Source organism: Paralichthys olivaceus, chromosome 18, assembly GCF_024713975.1.
Source record: "Paralichthys olivaceus isolate ysfri-2021 chromosome 18, ASM2471397v2, whole genome shotgun sequence".
NCBI lineage: Eukaryota > Metazoa > Chordata > Actinopteri > Pleuronectiformes > Paralichthyidae > Paralichthys > Paralichthys olivaceus.
In genome coordinates, this window is record NC_091110.1 from 20,195,001 (window position 1) to 20,212,175 (window position 17,175).

The following is a 17,175-nucleotide window of genomic DNA, read 5'->3' on the forward strand; positions in this document are numbered from 1 at the left end:
TCTACATGCAGGCAGGCAACGTGCACGTATGCGGCTCTGACTCATGCACAGGACGCCGTGCACGCCACAGTTCCTCTAACCAGCTGAGTCTGAGAGCAGCTTTCCAATCAACTAAAGTCGAGTCGTTCCACTGTTTCGTGACACTGATTGAAAACGTCTGCTGACGACCCGGTGCAGCAAAGTGTTTCCTGGCTCATTCTCAGTTTGACCTTTTTACTTCCAGCACAAACGTTGATTTCACAGCTGAAGCTGCGTTTGTGTGTTTGTCACCACGATGACACGAAAACTACAGATTTCCAGTAAACATGTTTTTCCCAGAGAGTCGTTGAATCCACTGATATTTATGAGTGTGTGTGATTTGGTGCAGATAAATAAAAATCAGGATGTAGTGAATTTAAATGTGGATTGTACTTGGATTATTTCCATAGTGTTGTTTTAGTGATTTCACTTTTCCTTCACGTCTGTCAGACACAATGAGTTGTTGTGATGTTGTGATGTTGTGATCGTGCTTCGTTTTTAGTGGCTCCACTCGGATCCAATAATTGTCTCCAGATGTCAATAACTGCAGAAGTTGATAACTTCAATAAAGAAACGCCTCGAGCAGAAAACACACACGTTTGATTCAGAACATTCTTCATGTTTCCTGTTGAGCGGTGCAGGTGTGTGTTAAATGTGTGTGTGTAGAGTGTGTATGTTGAATGTGTGTGTTGAATGTGTGTGTTAAGTGTGTGTTAAGTGTGTGTGTTGAATGTATGTGTTGCATGTGTGTGTGTTGAGTGTGTGTGTTGAATGTGTGTATTCACGCCTGCAGGTGAAATCCCTGTTCATACATAAACATCTGTCCTGTTTTTCATCAGCACTCTCTCCCCCTCAGGCTGGATTACCTCAACACTAACACACTATCTGACACTGCGTCTGTATTTACACAAACACACAAACACACAGACACACAAACACACAAACACACAAACACGCTCATGTTTTGAAGGTGGCTCATAATTCAAGAACATGTCTGTGATAATTAACCTTCAGTCGAAACAGTGTGTTATCATTAAACGTGCGGTTGAGCAGAAAATTGAAACGACTACAAACGTTGTCACATCTGCCTCCTGCTGGAAGTCACAGTGATGATTATGTACGGATCAGGTTCTTTAAAAATTAAACCAAAAGACAAAGGAATGAATCACCCAGGTTTCATTTTGTGAAGAAATTAGAAAAACTCTGCGTCAGCGTCTCTTTCAGGACGCAGCGTCTCTGTTCCTTGGTTTCCGATGCCAACGCCTCAGTGAGGAAACCACGTGATTGATCAGAGCGGGCTGAACAATCATCAGAACATTTATCTCACAAACACATGAAGAGGCTGTTTTCAGTGATCGACCACTGCTCAGATGGTTGTGACCTCAAATATCTGGTTTCTACAATATTCAGAGCAGAGCGGCTGCTCCACGGTAAAAATGAAGCCAAAGCTTAAGACTCATTTCAAAGGACTCGGCTGAGGCGGGTCCATCTGATCAGAACCCTCCTGACATTAGATTCTGGGGACAATCATCGGTTCAACTTGTGGCTCCATCCGTCCAAAGTTCACAGTGTCCTTGGGCAAGACATTGAACAGAGGACGCCCCTGATGCTTGTGGAGGAGGTCTGATGTTTTCTGTAGTTACAGAACAAACCTGAGAGTCCACGTCCGTCCTCCTCCACTTGAGGACAAACTACATCCTGCTCTGACACAGATTGTTCTCCTCAGCTTCAGGAAGTCAAAGCTTCTCCTCCTGATGCAGCAGAAATGGTCGACTCAGAGCCATATGCCTGTTTTTAGTATTTCTTTCATCCACCCTCAGAACCAATCTATGGACCCAACAGCCAGAAATAGACACCGTCTGTTCTTGTATCCAGGCTTTTATTTAGAGCTCGACTCTGAAACCTCCTTCCTGTAGAGAAATCCACGCTTCTCTCTCCTGTAACTGCACACGATCTATAGCCGCTGCCTCTGATGCAGCACAAGAGGAGGTTTCCAGTCGCCGTCCTCCCTCGGCTCAGCTGCTCAGTTGTTTATCTCTCGTGAAGTATTATGCAGCTCCACGAGAGTAAATTAGTTGAAGCTCCCCAGGATACGATGATCTCAACTCTGTGAGTTTAGGCAGGAGCTGTGCCAGTGGAGCAGTGGGCGGGAGCGTCGCTGCTAACCGCCACACCAAAGCTCACGGGTGGCGAACGACTGCGGAGAAATTTAGGGCACGTGTTGAAGCGGCAGTGGAGTGAATCAGAGCTGGAGTTTGACGCTCGGTGCAAAGATTAAAAACAAAACCACCAAATGAGCAGAAGCTGTTAAGTCTGGAGATGCTTGGCACGGCACAGAGTGTTCCTGGAGATGCCAGAGAAAATGTCACGCTGCCTCAGGGTGAATAAGCTTCTGTCTGCTGAGTGTTTACCTGCAGGATGAGGGAAACGCTGCCGCTGGGAGCAATCTACCGTAATCCTCCGTCCATTTCCTGGTAAAGGTAAAAAGAAAACAAGCTCTTTGATCAACTGCTGCTGAGTCGATGCTAAGCTCGTGCATCAAGGCCACATTTAGCTTTTCTGGAGTCACTTCCAGAGTCATGGTCGGATTTGTGTTGCAGCAGCAGCTGAACACAATTAGACCTCGGCCTCACAACAAGCACTTTACATCCCCTCTGTTAGTTTTTCTGTAATAATAGAACAAATGCATTCATTTAATTATTCCTCATATGATGGAAATCATTTTCTGATCATTAAAAACCTCCCACACATGCAGGAGGTTTTCATTTGAAGGAGTCGGTCAAACACAAGGTCAACGACCAATAAGCTGATATCTCAGCAGCTGCAGGCGGATTCATCACGATGTAAACACAACACGGAATATGTCAAAGACACACACACACACACACACACACACACATTCAGCACTAGTGGCTGCTGTGAATGTCAATCAAAAGCACAGTTCCCTCCAAAGCCTCATGTTTGACTGGACACACGTGAATATGACGAATCAAACATCTGACGTCTGTTTCACAGCAGATTTTATTTTGTTAACCAGCTCCTGATGTTTTCATTTCGCTGCACACGTTTCTCTCATGATTCAGTTTTTCATTAAATCCTTGAATTTGTACCAGTGGCCTTTGTCAAAGTTCTTCTTTAGAACTGAACTCACAGAATATCTGACTGTGTCAAGGACGTTGTATTTCTGAGGACAAATCAATACTCTGCTGCTGCTGTCTGTGTTTTAATGTCCTGTGCTCCTCAGTGTGTGGGATCTACTGGATCTACTGGATCTACTGGATCAAATCAAACCCTATTCAGAACCAGAACCACCGTTTGACGATGTTGATTAAATCCAGCATCAGTGTTAATGTCATAAAACACTTATAATTAAAACCTTTATTGAACGGCGTTTTTCTGCCTGACAGTAAATCATCTATGAACTCAAGAATAATTTCAAGCTGAAATCCAAACAGAGAAAGTTCGATCTGTAAGATTCACCTGAAAAATAACTTCAAGATCAGTCAGAATATAAAAATCATCAGATCGTCACAGATCTGGAACAAAAACTTCAGGTGAAGAGTTTAGTCTGAAAACATTTCTTCTCTCTGTGACTGTAATTATTCTGTTTCATCTTCATCTTCTTCTTCTTCTGAAGGTTTTTAATTAACTTCAATATAACGTGTTAATTCTTATTTCAGTTCATCCTGACACACGTTTTCTTTACAACTTCTTTTACCACTAACTTGAAAAATGTAAATCTGCCGTCATCTCGCAGCGACACGATATTTGTAAAAGGCAAGTTTGTGTTGTAAAATATTGACGGATGAAACCAGGATTTGAAGACAGACAGAAGAGAATCTGAGCTCAGAGACAGAATCAGAAACACAAACTGAGCTGATTCAATATTTGTCAGTGCTCAGTGATTTACAGTCGTCGCTCTCGGAGGCTTTTGTCTCTCGTCCTTGATGAATTAGAGAACACAGCGAACAACGTTTCCTGGCAGCGGAACAGACACTCAGAGAAAGTGAAGCTCAGGAAACATGAGACGTGACGACGGTCGGGTCTCACACAGACCTGGGATCAGATTAAGACAAGTCGCAGCGTGAAAATGATCCAAACTCAAAGATGGCGAGTCATTGCGCTGAAAGCTGCACAAAACATTTACACGACAATTCTCTGCTCACTTAACTTCACAACGTAGGAAATAAGAGAATCTGGTGTCGGTTTATCGGAGGGAAAATGTTTTCAGGTCGTCCGTCTCTTCGTCAACACGTTATCTCAAGAGCAACTCGAGAGAATTCTTTCAACACTTCACCGAACCTGCAGGTGGAGACAAACAGTCACAGGGCGGTGACTCTAGTTTCCTGTCTTAGGAGAGGTGTATCGTCATGTGTGTACCTAGCATTGTGTGTGTGTGTGTGTGTGTGTGCACTAGCTGAACATGTGTGTTTTCTGGTGTATTTCAGGGGAAGAGTTTTACGAGACGTCTCCGTACGAGCCGATCCATTTCTCAGAGGAAAACCGACACGCATCCATCATCTCAGGTAATGCTGCCATGTGTGTGTGTGTGTGTGTGTGTGTGTGTCTGTGTGTGTGTGTGTGTGTGTGTGTGAAGTGATACCTTCATGAAAACCTTTTTTCCTCTTTAGGTTTGTTTGATCCACAACACGTTTCTCATCTTTAAAGGTCGGAGACAATAAACGTCTCTTCTCTGTTTTACGTTAGAGACCAGAACGAGCCGTCGTCCGTCTGCAGCTGTAGCTAATCACCCGTCAGAGATCCCAGGATTACACACTAACTTCCAAAAACCGCTGAGGTGTCGCTAACACTCGAGTATCGTTCCTGCTGATCTCTATTTTTAGCTTAAAGCGGTCAAACACTGCACATCTCGCTCGTCCTGACAGAATGTTGGACTGTGTCCCCACTTCTCCTCATTTACAACCATTAAACAAGACGTTCAACCAGTCTGATGTTTTCAGACATGAACCTGTGGAGCAGCAGGAGGCGGGGCATGACGTCTGAACTCTGCTGTGTAAAGATCAGTGTTGTTGTTTACAGCTCGTCCACACCGGCGTCGACCCTCATCACCAGAACATCTGGAACCTCCTCGTCTTTCCAAGTGGACGTCTTCGTCTTCTACGTGCCCACACGCCCACTGAGAAGGTTCCAGATGTTTTCTCTCATGGACTCACTCTGACATGTTACAGATGTTTTACTAGAAGCTGCAGGAGAAGATCCAGAACATGTCCAGAGACTCTGACTCGGACATTCGTTCTCACATACAGAACATGTCAGGAACACGTGAGGAACATGCCAGGAACACGTCAGGACTTCAGTCCAGGTCTCTTGGATTTTTAGTTTTCTATTAGAGAAACACTCTCACACAGAAATACTGAAATGATAGAGCGGCTGGACCTCATCATGTTTCTCTACATTTCTCTCGTTCACTTGTCTGATCCTCTGTCACTCCATCAGCAGCGCTCTGATTGGTCACAGCACAGTAGACCTGCTGCACAACACACACACTCCGACTCTCGGCTTCACACATGTTTCTGAGGAGTGTTTAAATGTCAGAAGCCCCAAGCAATACATCGTCATTTACACTGTGTGTGTGTGTGTGTGTGTGTGTGTGTGTGTCTGTCTGTGTGTGTGTGGTCAAACAGCTGTGAAATAGACTCGCAGCTCTGTAAATTGGGTTCTGCTCTGTCAGATTAACACAACACAAGTAAAAACATGGTCAAAGCAGGAGAGCTGCAACCAATGCAACTTCAAAAGCCCTTTCTCTCTAGCGCACACACACACACACACACACACACACACACACACACACACACACACACACACACACACACCAGCAGAGTGTGGCAGTGCAGGTGGTGTGTAACATTTCCATTATTTCCAATATCCGACCTATAACACCTTCAGAAAACATGACATCAATCTCCACACATACAATATGCAAGACTGGAGGTGTGTGTGACTGTGTGTGTGACTGTGTGTGTGTGTGTGTCTGTGTGTGTCTGTGTGTGTGTGTGTGTCACAGTCAGTGTGGCTCTCACATCACCTGTCGACTGTGATCTGGAAGCATGATGTGAAGATCCACAGTCAAAGTCTAAGAATGGTCAAAGCAGATAAAGAAGAAGCAAGGATGAGCCTGTGTGTGTGTGTGTGTGTGTGTGTGTGTGTGTGTGTGTGTGTGTGTGTGTTGGAGGGAGCGATAAGAGGATAATACAGAAGTGTGTTAAATAGCAGTGGCAGAAGAAAGAGCAGTGGAACATTAAAGTATGTTTCAGACAAGAGTGTCGCAAATTGATTGGAGGCAAAGGCTCTGCATGACAGAGTGTTGACTGTGTGATGTGTGTGTGTGTGTGTGTGTGTGTGTTTTCGTGGCTTTCAAAAGTAGCAGTGAAAACATTTCACTTATAATGAAGTGTACGATGTGTATAAACAAATAAGAACTGTAATCAGAGCTGCCGTGTGGCTGCAGGTTTCACTCAGAGCTTTACGGAGTTAAATGTCACATGTGCATCCTGTTGCCAGTAGGTGGTGCTATGATTATGTTGGATGAAAATATGGTCGGGTTTTTAAACATGTTGTCGTGTGCAGATTGGACAATGTAGTCAAATTAGTGTAACTTCCTGTTTCCTGGTGATAAGGTCGAAGGAAAACTTCAGCAAAACTTTTACTAAAGAAACATGAATGTGCTGCAGTGGCTGCACTTTAGGGGGCGCCACGGAGTCAACTGGGTGAAAAAGCTTTCACGCGTACATTTCTCACACATCTGAATATTGTTTCAGCAAAGGTTTCACATTGTTGGTAATTTCAGTCACTGATTCATTTACAGTCACAGGATCATTAACATATGTGATTGTTATTTATTGTTGGTGTCCAGGAGGTTCTGGGTTCAGATTCTCTAAAGAAGAAAAGTTATAAAAAACGTTGTCACCGTGACGAGTAGTTAAAAACTCAGCAGGGAAACTTTAATGTTGACATTTAAATATCACTGAAATATTTAACGTCTTTCTGTCTGAATTAATCTGCTCTGAATGTGGGGATGTTTGTTTCCTGCTTCTTAATCACACACGAGCACTTTACTGCTGATGACCTTCATCATCACCAAACATCAATCACCATCTTTCTACTGCTCCAGCACATCTGCATCCAAGAGAGGAGGAGAGGAGGAGGAGGAGGAGGAGGAGAGAGGAGAGAGGAGAGAGGAGAGGAGAGGAGAGGAGAGGAGAGGAGAGGAGAGGAGAGGAGAGGAGAGGAGGAGGAGGAGGAGGAGAGAGGAGAGAGGAGAGGAGAGGAGAGGAGAGGAGAGGAGGAGGAGGAGGAGGAGAGGAGGAGAGAGGAGGAGGAGAGGAGGAGAGAGGAGAGGAGAGGAGAGGAGAGGAGGAGTTAGATGAGTAGAATCAAGAAAAGAGAAGAGGAAATGTGAGACAAGAGCTTGGAAAAGCAGATGAGAGATGATGGAAGCAGAAAGAAGAGAGATCATCTATCCACGGGGGGGGTGTCTTCTATTTCTTGCCCTGATGCCGTGTGAGGACATCAGAGGACATCAGAGGACATCAGAGGACATCACCATGTTTATAAAAATTCGAGCTGTAGAAACTCTCTTCAACACAATCAACCAATCAGGTGGCGGCGACTAGAAAAACATCAAACTCTGGTTGTTAATAACTTCTCAGTGTTTTGAACTGATCCCGGTTCAGCTTCACTCTTCAGGGAGTGAAGGAGGAAACGTTCTCCACGTTCACTCTCACACATCAGACTCACTTTAATCAAGCGGCTGGTTTAAGGTCCGATGATGCCGAGTGTTGAAGTGAGTCAACAGTGACGAGAAGAGGACCAAGGATGGAGCCTTGTGGGACACCAGATCTTTGAACCACGAGAAACTTCAGGACACTTTGAACCGCTAACCACGGCTCAGTTATATCAGGTACGAGTGTGAGCGACTCAGCGAGGACGAACCGTCAGGTCTCAGTCTCGTGTCGTGAGACGACGCAGCGTTTAGACACAACAACAACATGAAGCACAAGTTGAGTCACTGCAGCTCTCACTCTCTCAGCTCCTCTTAGTCTCAGTGTCCGTCGCTCAACTAATCACCGACAGTGTTCAGCTGCGAGCGGGAGAAACACGACTGAGGCGTGTTCACACCTTCGAGCCTCTTCGTCTGTCAGCGTTGAGACTGTGATCAAACTGTGTCATGTTGTCTTCTTCAATCTGAGGGTCAGACCTTGATTTATTCAACTATACGGGTCCAGATCAGGATTAGCACTGGGATTAGGAATTGGATTAGTTCTGGGATTAGGATTAGCCCAGTGCTCCATCTTCACTGAAAGTTTCAGCTCTGGATTTATTCAGTGAGTGTGTGTTCTGGTGTGTCTCATTAGATTCTGAGGATTTAAGAGTTAAAACAAATGTTAACACAAAAAAATCTACAAACACAAATGAGCCTTGGTTGTTTGGACACATTGATGAAAACAGTCACAGTTTGTGAGACTTAGTTTTTGTGTCGAGCGAGAACACGTCGCTATAATAGAATGAATTAGATTAGAGCAGATTAGAACAGACTGGTGTCTGGATTATATTATATTATGTTACAGATTAGTGTCTGGATCAGATGAGATTACAGATTCCATTCTTTTGGCGTCTGGAAGTGTATCTATGAGATCTCGTTTTCTAAAGGGAACGTTTGAGATGTTCAAGGTCGGCTCCAGATGTTTTCCAGATCTGTTCTTTCTGGATGTTTCAGCGTTTCCAAGCAGAGCGAGCGTCTGCACCTCCTCCACTGCCTCCGGTTCTTCTTCACGTCTTCCCTCGTTCTTTTCATAATCTCATCTCCTTGTCACAACGTGGCCTCCCCCCCCCCCCCACATCTCCTTCCCTCTCTCTTTCTCCCCCTCGCACGCCCACTTCCTCCCTCCAGTTCTGCTTTTGACCTTGTTAGATCACGTCTCATCGTGTGTGTGTGTGTGTGTGTGTGTGTATAAGCGTGTGATGGAGAGCGCACAGCATTTTAATAAAACATCATGTGAGTGAGTGGTTTGTACAGCCAATAGTGCTGAATGTACGTGTGTGTGTGTGTGTGTGTGTGTGTGTGTGTGTGTGTGTGTGTGTGTGTGTGTGCAGCCCTGGGCAGAGCTTTGTGTGTGTGTGTATCCTGTTAAGGTTGTGTATGAGAAAGATAACAGGACAACCTAGGGCATCTCTCTAATTGGCCCGCTCTCCTGCCCCGGATACTTGCTCTCTCTCTCTCTCTCTCTCTCTCTCTCTATATATATATATATATGTATATCTCTGCTCTCTTTCAAACGCGGCTCTATTACTGTTTCTTCTCCTTCTTCCTCCTCCTCTTCTTCTTCTCCTCTGCTCTGAGGTGGAGCGAGCCAGGCTAAGAATTAAAGACGAGGGGTGAGGACGCCTCAGGTCGAGAGAGTTAAACACTGACACTGAGTCTAATGACAGAACGAGGCCGGCGAATCCTCCAACACACGTGCACATCTTCAGTTCGGATTCTTTCCACGTGCACTGACCTGAGTCCTGAAGGTTTCACATCTGTCCTGGTTCTGTGATGGAGGGAAACACGTCGAGGTGGTTTCCTCTCCGAGTCCGAAGCTTCATGTTTGTTCCATAGTTTCATCTGGTTCAGACTAAACTGAAGATCTGAACCAAACGAGGTGTGAAGAGTCGTTAACTTCAACCTGCAGAGAAACTTCAGCTCCTCGTTTTCCTTCACACTGAGACGATAAAACTCTAAAGTGTGTTTTTCATGTTTAAACTTCAGAATAAATATGAATGATTTCATGAAGGAGACTCGCACCAGCAGCAGAACTACACTCGTCTGTCTGTTCTTAACTGATGAGAGTATTTCAGCTGAGACCTGAGGAAACTCCCGACAAGAGGAAAAGATGAAGTAACAACAGGCTCATGTTCCTGCAGGACGAGCGGAACATTCTCATTCTCCACGTCCCAACAGAGAAGCTTTGAAGTGAGAGAGCGAGGATTTACTGCATATGTCCAGAAATCTCAGTGAAGGAATCTCAGAACTTGATGTGCAGAACATTTGATGACGTGTTCAGGAAACTTTTCTTCACCGGTCCATTGAAAACAAGAGAAAACTCTTGTTGATGGAGGTCAAGGTCGTTCTTCAGAGGTGAAGACTCGTGGGTGAAGAGGTGAAACGACCAGTGGGCCTTGATTGGACGTCTTGGATCTGCAGCTCAGTCGGTTCAGTGAATGTCTTCGGTCTCTGAGGTCTCAGCTCCTCACGTCCTCACGTCTATCGATTGTGTGAAGTGAGGCGAGTTTCCAGCGCTCGTCTCTGAGCTGGACGCATTGACACAAAATAAAGATGGACGACATGACACCTTGATCGCCCCCCTAGTGGCTGGCTATGGAACAGAACGTAAACCCTGCTCTTCATTCATTTTCTCCATTCAAACAGGAAGACGACTGCCACCGGTGAACTGCCAGTCGTCATCTGCAGTTTCAGAAAAACATGTTTCATTAGAACCGACTTTGTCAGTGATAATAAAACACTACAGTTTGTTTCTCATCTTCTAAACTGCTACAGAGAGAGAGAGAGAGAGAGAGAGAGAGAGAGAGACAAAGACAGAGAGAGAGAGACAAAGACAGACAGAGAGAGAGAGAAAGACAGAGAGAGACAGAGAGAGAGAGAGAGAGAGAGAGAAGTGTGTTCAGTCAAAAGAAGCTTCAAGGTTATCTGCAGGGGAAACAACATAGTGTGAAGCTCTAACCACTGATACTGCAGACGACACACACACACACACACACACACACACACACACACGAGAAGTGATGAGAAGTGACATCACAGATGGAGGTGATGACAGCTCACAGTGGTGGCCTCTCTGTCACCCCGCTCTCTATCTCTCTCTCTCTCTCTCTCTCTCTCTCTGTCTCTCTCTCTCTCTCTGTCTCTCTCTCTGTCTCTCTCTCTCTCTCTCTCTCTCTCTCTCTCTCTCTCTCTGTCTCTCTCTCTCTCTCTGTCTCTGTCTGTGGACTGAAGTGTCTGTCTTCAGGACCACAGACTGTCTATGAGAATTGAAGATGTCCTCCAGTCAGTAAACTTTGTCCTCAGGAGTTTTTGTCTCTAGTTTCACGTCTTCTTCAAACGGCTGATGTTCGTTTGTGATTCTGATCATTTCGAGTCAAACTGACCCGACAGCACCGGGTGGAAGGGGGGGTGGAGACCACGGTGTGATTGACAGCTAGTACCGTCCAATGGGAGCAGGTGGCTGCTGTAGATGGGTGTGTCCTCGAGCTGTTAGTCAGGCTCCACCCCCAACAGATTTAACTCAGTGAAATGTCACCGTGACAAAATTAAAGGTCTTTTCAGAGTAAAGGTCACAGACGTCGCTCCCATCAGACGTGTTTAATTGAATGTGTTGGATCATCGGTGTCCACACGCGTGTGTTCACACTGAGACACTGTGTGTGTGTGGGGGGGGGGGGGGTCAGACAACTTGAAACATCTTAGTTCTGTTACTGAGGTTTGTTGTTGATTCACTGAAACATCGTCTGTTCAGACTCTCGATCCTCATGTGACGTCACTTTGAGGCGCTGCGTTCAGTTTCATTCGTTTAAACTTTTATCCAGTTGAAGCTCAAACCTAAAAGTTAAGACATCTTGCTCAGGAATGTTAGGACACGTTAGTCCACAGATATGAATAAAACTCTCTGACGGGTGGAGGAGACTACAAGGACAACACTGTCAGAAACCTGAGACAAACTTTCTGACAAAAGTTTGGTACTCACTGTTTGAATAAAGTTATTTTGTCATCAGCTGTGACGCCTGTTAAAACACCGACAGTACGAAGTCTCCGTCCACGACTCGAAACTTTTAAATCTTTTCTTTTCTTCTCAGATTCGTCTTTGTCGAAGATGAGCCCCTGCTCTGAAGCGGGGAAACCCTGCAACCCCTGCCTGGACGCAGCGAAGGCGTGCAACCTCAACGAGACGTGCAAACGTCTGCGATCTGCCTACAACTCCATCTGCAGCAAGGCCACTCCTCCGCAGCCCTCCCTGGCCAATCAGGAGCCGTGCAGCCGGAAAAGGTGTCAGAAGGTGGGTGGAGCTAAATGTTCTAACTTTAAATAACTTTGAAAACAGCCACTGAGCTCGAGCTGTTCTGTCTCCATGACGACTTACAGAGAACATCCGATCAGAGTCTGTCTCTTGAACATGTAAATAGAAGGTCAGAGTCTGATGCTCATGTTTGTCTGGTCTCAGGCTCTGCGGCAGTTTTTCGAGCGGGTACCGTGGGAGCTGAGTTACCCGCTGCTGTTCTGCTCCTGCCCCGACCAGGCGTGTGCCGAGCGCCGCCGCCGCACCATCGTCCCGTCCTGCTCCCACCAGGAGAGGCACAGACCCGTCTGCCTGGAGCTGCGACACACCTGCCGCTCAGACGCTCTCTGCAGGTGAGCAGCGAGGCTCTCGGCAGCCAATCAGACGTGAGGGTGACCCGCTGTGTGTGTGTGTGTGTGTGTGGGGGTTTGAGTAAGCTTTCCAGCTTGACGCAGCTCGTTTCACTGATTATTATCCAGCGAGAGAGGGAACTAATCAGTGAAATCAGCGGCTCAAGGGTTTAATTTGACAGAAATCTAGAGACACTTGGGTCAAAATTATATATTTGAACGACTGGTTTTAATGGTGAGAGGAGCTGGAAGAGGAGGAAGTGAATGTGTCACACACTCACCCTCCCTCCACCTCGCTGGTTCCCCTCAGAGTGCAGCAGTGAGTGACTCTCTCTGGATAAATACTTGTTGAAAACAGAGATGGATGAAGAACATTGGAAGTTCAGAAGATGCAGAAGAGACGATCAGAAACTGTGAAGACGTAAAGAAAGGAAAACCTCTGAAGCCACAACAACACACGGACAAGTTTGACGCTCGTATCTCAGCGTTTGTGTGGAACCCTGAGATCGCTGGCCGGTGATTGGCTACAGCTGGAAACAGACGACGTAACAGACAAACTCTGGAAACAGTCCGGTCACCAACAGTCAGGACACGAAACGGGAAACGATCCGCGAGTAAAAGCTTGAGAGACGAGAGAAACGTAAAGATTCTCTGCTCGTTCACTCACATCGTTTCACTTCCTCACTCTGTTGCTGCTTCACGGTCGAGGTCGAGCCGTTGTGAATCTTTTCTCTAAAGCCTGAACATCTTCACTAATTACAGCGAGAGAGAATAGAGACTCACACACACACACACACACACACACACTCCTTGTTTGTGATTGGCCGCTGGTGTGTGAGTTGTGTTGGTTGTACGACACTGTTTTGTGTTTCCTGCTCAGAGTGGGCGTGACTTACAGAAGGAAAGAGATAAATCAACAACTTCAACACAGAGGAGCAGCGCTGCAGACTCCGCCCCCCGCCAACCCACCGACCAATCAGCAGGTCGTCCCTCCCTCAGTTGCACGGAGCATGAACGAGGTTTAATTGCCTGTAAAAGGCAAAGTAGACTCGTCCTTCTGGCTTCAGCCTCCATTAACCTCAGACGGCGAGCAGAGAGCCGCATAATCACAGGAATCCCGCAGGTCCTCTGGGTCTCGACGGCCTCGGAGGGCGGCTCGTCTCCCGCTGTGCATGATGGGAGGAAGTGACTGCTCGGGGACCACTTTGATTGATAGGAAGCATAATTAAATGTGGACTTTGCCACAAGAGAAACCTGCAGAGAGCTGGAAACGGGTTTCGGACCAAGACTCTTAAAAATCAATTTGCATTTCAAATCCCCCGTACGGTTGATTTACAGCGAGCAGCCGGAGAAATTTAAACTCCAACGCAACAACAGGATAAAAGATTAGAATCAAAAGAAGAGAATCCGTTTGTTTGAAGAAGACAAACAGCTTCACGTTTTTATTTAAATACAAACGGACTAAATCAATTCTACTTTTTCTGTGCGTTGAATTTGACTCTAATGAGGCTCTGGTTCCAAGAGGCCTCCTTCCTTCCTTCCTTCCTTCCTCCCTTCCTTCCTTCCTCCCTTCCTTCCTTCCTTCCTTCCCTCCTTCTTTCGTAGGAAGCCAGAGAAACTCCACACAGACCAAACCAGGATTCAAACGAGGAACCTTCTTGTGAGTGACAGTGACTATGACACTGCACCACCGTGCCGCCCTCCTGCAGGTTTCACTATGATGAATTTAAGACTTTTTGAGTTGAGAGTAGTAGAAACTGGTGAGAAAGTGTGAAGGACATGAATCATCTGTTCATCGTCCTCTTCTGATCTGGGCTCTGGTCACAGAGGTCGTGTGTCCCAGACGTCCACATGTTCTCCAGCTCGTCCTGGTGGATCCTGAGGTTTCCCCAGGCCTGATGGGACATGTAGTCCCTCCAGTGAGTTCTGGGTCTACCCCTCGTTCCAGGAAGACGTCCCGGACTAGATCAGCTGCGGCTGCATTTTATTCACCTGAATAATAAGAATTCGGATCCAAACGCTGTCCAGAGGTGGTTCACCGGAGCTGCGGCTCGTTCACCGGAGCTGCGGCTCGTTCACCGGAGCTGCGACTCGTTCACCGGAGCTGCGGCTCGTCCGTGCTGTCGGCTCAGTTTCAGCTCAGCGGGTCGTGTCGAGGTCGTGATTCTCCCGATGTGAGAATAAACTAAGATGACTGAAGTTATTAGACCCTCGTGTTTTATGAATTTAGAACAAAAACATTCACGACCTTCATGTTGGTTGACGCAGACTCCGGCTCCTCCTCATAATTACCAACGGTCTGACTCCACACAGGACGATTATGACCTGAGGTTGATTTCACTGGGACTCAAACACGACGAGGAAGATGAAAGAAAGTGAAGAATTTCTGCAGTAGCTGATCTGCACTTTATTAAAATCACAGAGACGACGATGCTCCGGTAATCATGATTAAATAACCTCCCCTGTGAAGCGTCTCCTGTCTGGACTGTAGAAGCCGTTTGAAGGACGAGAGATTTACTGGTAAAGTTTTGAGCTGAAGGAGAAACGTGTTCCGAATGTTTTTCCCTGTTAAAGATCCTGCAGCCGCTCGGCTCACTGCACGTTGTCACTGACGCAAGTCGTCAAGCTTCACCGTTTGATTTCACAAACATTATTCTACAGCTGTCATCAGACAGCAGACGGAACACTTTCAAAACTTCACAGATGTATAGTTTGACTTAAAAAAGACTTCGTCACTGATGTGTTTTAATAATAAGACGCAAAACAGTTGAAAATCTGCTAAATATCAGGAGCTGATTCATGGAGATGAACAGCAGGTGGCGCTAATTCTCCAGTCCGGTGCCGTTATCAAAGGTCACAGGAGGAATAATCATGAACGTGTGAAACTTTTATGGACGACATTACGGCTCCTCAAAGTGAAGGGGGTGTCTGTAAATGTTTGTCGAAGATGTTTCTGTCACTTCAGCTCGTTCTCATCTCTCTGATGGTTTAATCAGTTATTTGTGATATAAAAACAGACGGAGACGTCATGATTGACAGCTGACACTGACTCCTGATTGGTCGTGAGCGTGTTTGGGCGGCGGCCTCGATACCACGGCTCCACGATCACCACTGCACAGACTCTGACATCATCACCACAAGATGGCAGCGTTCAAAGCCAAGATATCCGATCTTTAGTTTTTATTCACAGTCTGAGTTCCGAGCCGGTCGTGGACGTTCACCCTAAATCAAATGTTGACAATTTGTGTGAACTGACACAAACTTCTGATCGAGGCGTCAGGATACATCTGGCGGATGTGAGGATTTGTCAGGCTCCTCGTGACCCCATCAGACCGAGCCCCCCCCCCCTGCACTAATGACAGTGTGTATGTATGCAAACACACACGCCCGCGCACCGAGCCGTGCTGAGCTAAACTGCTTTTCCAGAGCCGCCAGCAGCTGAGTGGTGTTTTTAAGACGAGGAAGCCAATCTCGCCACCGCATCGCTCCATTACACGGTCAGTGAGGTGAGGTGGTGGCGTGATGGAAATAGCTGCCTCTATTCTGTAGGTCACAGAGGACGACGACAACGCAACACACCCTCTCACTTACTGCGACTGTGTGTGTGTGTGTGTGTGTGTGTGTGTGTGTGTGTGATTTACACAAAAGTATTCATCTCATTTCCTCCGCACTCGTCTGAATGTGTCCGGTTGGTTTACAGAAGCGAGAGATGAGTCTTTGAGGGGAAATAAGGGAAGATAACCCCCGAGGAGACGGAGCAGAAAGTAATGGAGGCGGAGGTGTAACCGAGGGCGACGTCTCCTGATGGCGGCAACTCATAAACTATGATAACATTTAAATATGCAAATGAGCAGAACCACTCAGGGACTGTTAATTAAAGAAAACATCAAGACACAACAAGGCAGCTCATCACCACACACACACACACACACACACACACACACACACACACACACACACACACACACACAACTACAAACTCTTCAATAAGACAGATTTTTCCCGACCAGTGAAATTCTCCTGTCGCCGTGAACGACTCGGCTCCATGTTCAGTGACTCTGCCCCCTACTGACATTACAGGAACATTACATTACAACCCTGAGCAACGAATCACGCCACAGAGATGGATCACGTGACCTCGGGCGTATCAGGAAACTTCAGACACATCTGGAGGATAATAAAACTTCAGACGCAGCGACTGGACTCAAACACTAGAAAACCCTGTGATGCTCCTTTAAGTGAACCTGCTGCCGTCAGTCACACGTTACCATCGTCCTCTCGTTCACTCGGCTGCGTTAACTTCAGTGAAATGTGTTTGGTTTGGGGCCGCTCGCTCTGAACGTCTGGAATCAGAGGAAACGCGTCGGGTCAGAGAAAGTACAGAACGTCTTCAGTCTCTTTCTCAGCCTGTGATTAGTTTGGATGAATCTCTAACGAGCCCTGAGGGGAAATGAGAAGCTCGGGCAAGATTTGATCTCGTGGTTTGTGAGGCGGCGGCGGATTGAACCACTCAGATATCTGTGACTCTTCCTCAGCTCTGCCGACATCTCGCTCTGACCTTCATTCGTCACCGGTTCTCACACAATTAAAGAGCAAAGATTCGTCTCATTTCCCATCAGCGCTGATGTGAGATATTATATCAACTTCTCCAACTAGTTCAAACTCTGCTCCCAGTTCATAGGAGCTGGTTTCACACCAACATCTACACCAGAGTGAATCCAGAGTTAATCCAGAGTT

The 17,175-nt window shown here is 46.4% G+C and overlaps 1 protein-coding gene across 1 annotated transcript in view; it reads left to right on the top strand.

The window, feature by feature from the left end:
- The window catches only part of gfra2b (GDNF family receptor alpha 2b), a 36,207-nt gene that overhangs the window by 12,261 nt on the left and 6,771 nt on the right, over positions 1-17,175 (top strand). Inside the window, exons 3-5 of the mRNA XM_069513408.1 lie at positions 4,467-4,544; positions 11,889-12,088; positions 12,254-12,441. Coding sequence (XP_069369509.1) covers positions 4,467-4,544; positions 11,889-12,088; positions 12,254-12,441 — 466 coding nt within the window. The remainder of the gene's footprint in view (positions 1-4,466; positions 4,545-11,888; positions 12,089-12,253; positions 12,442-17,175) is intronic.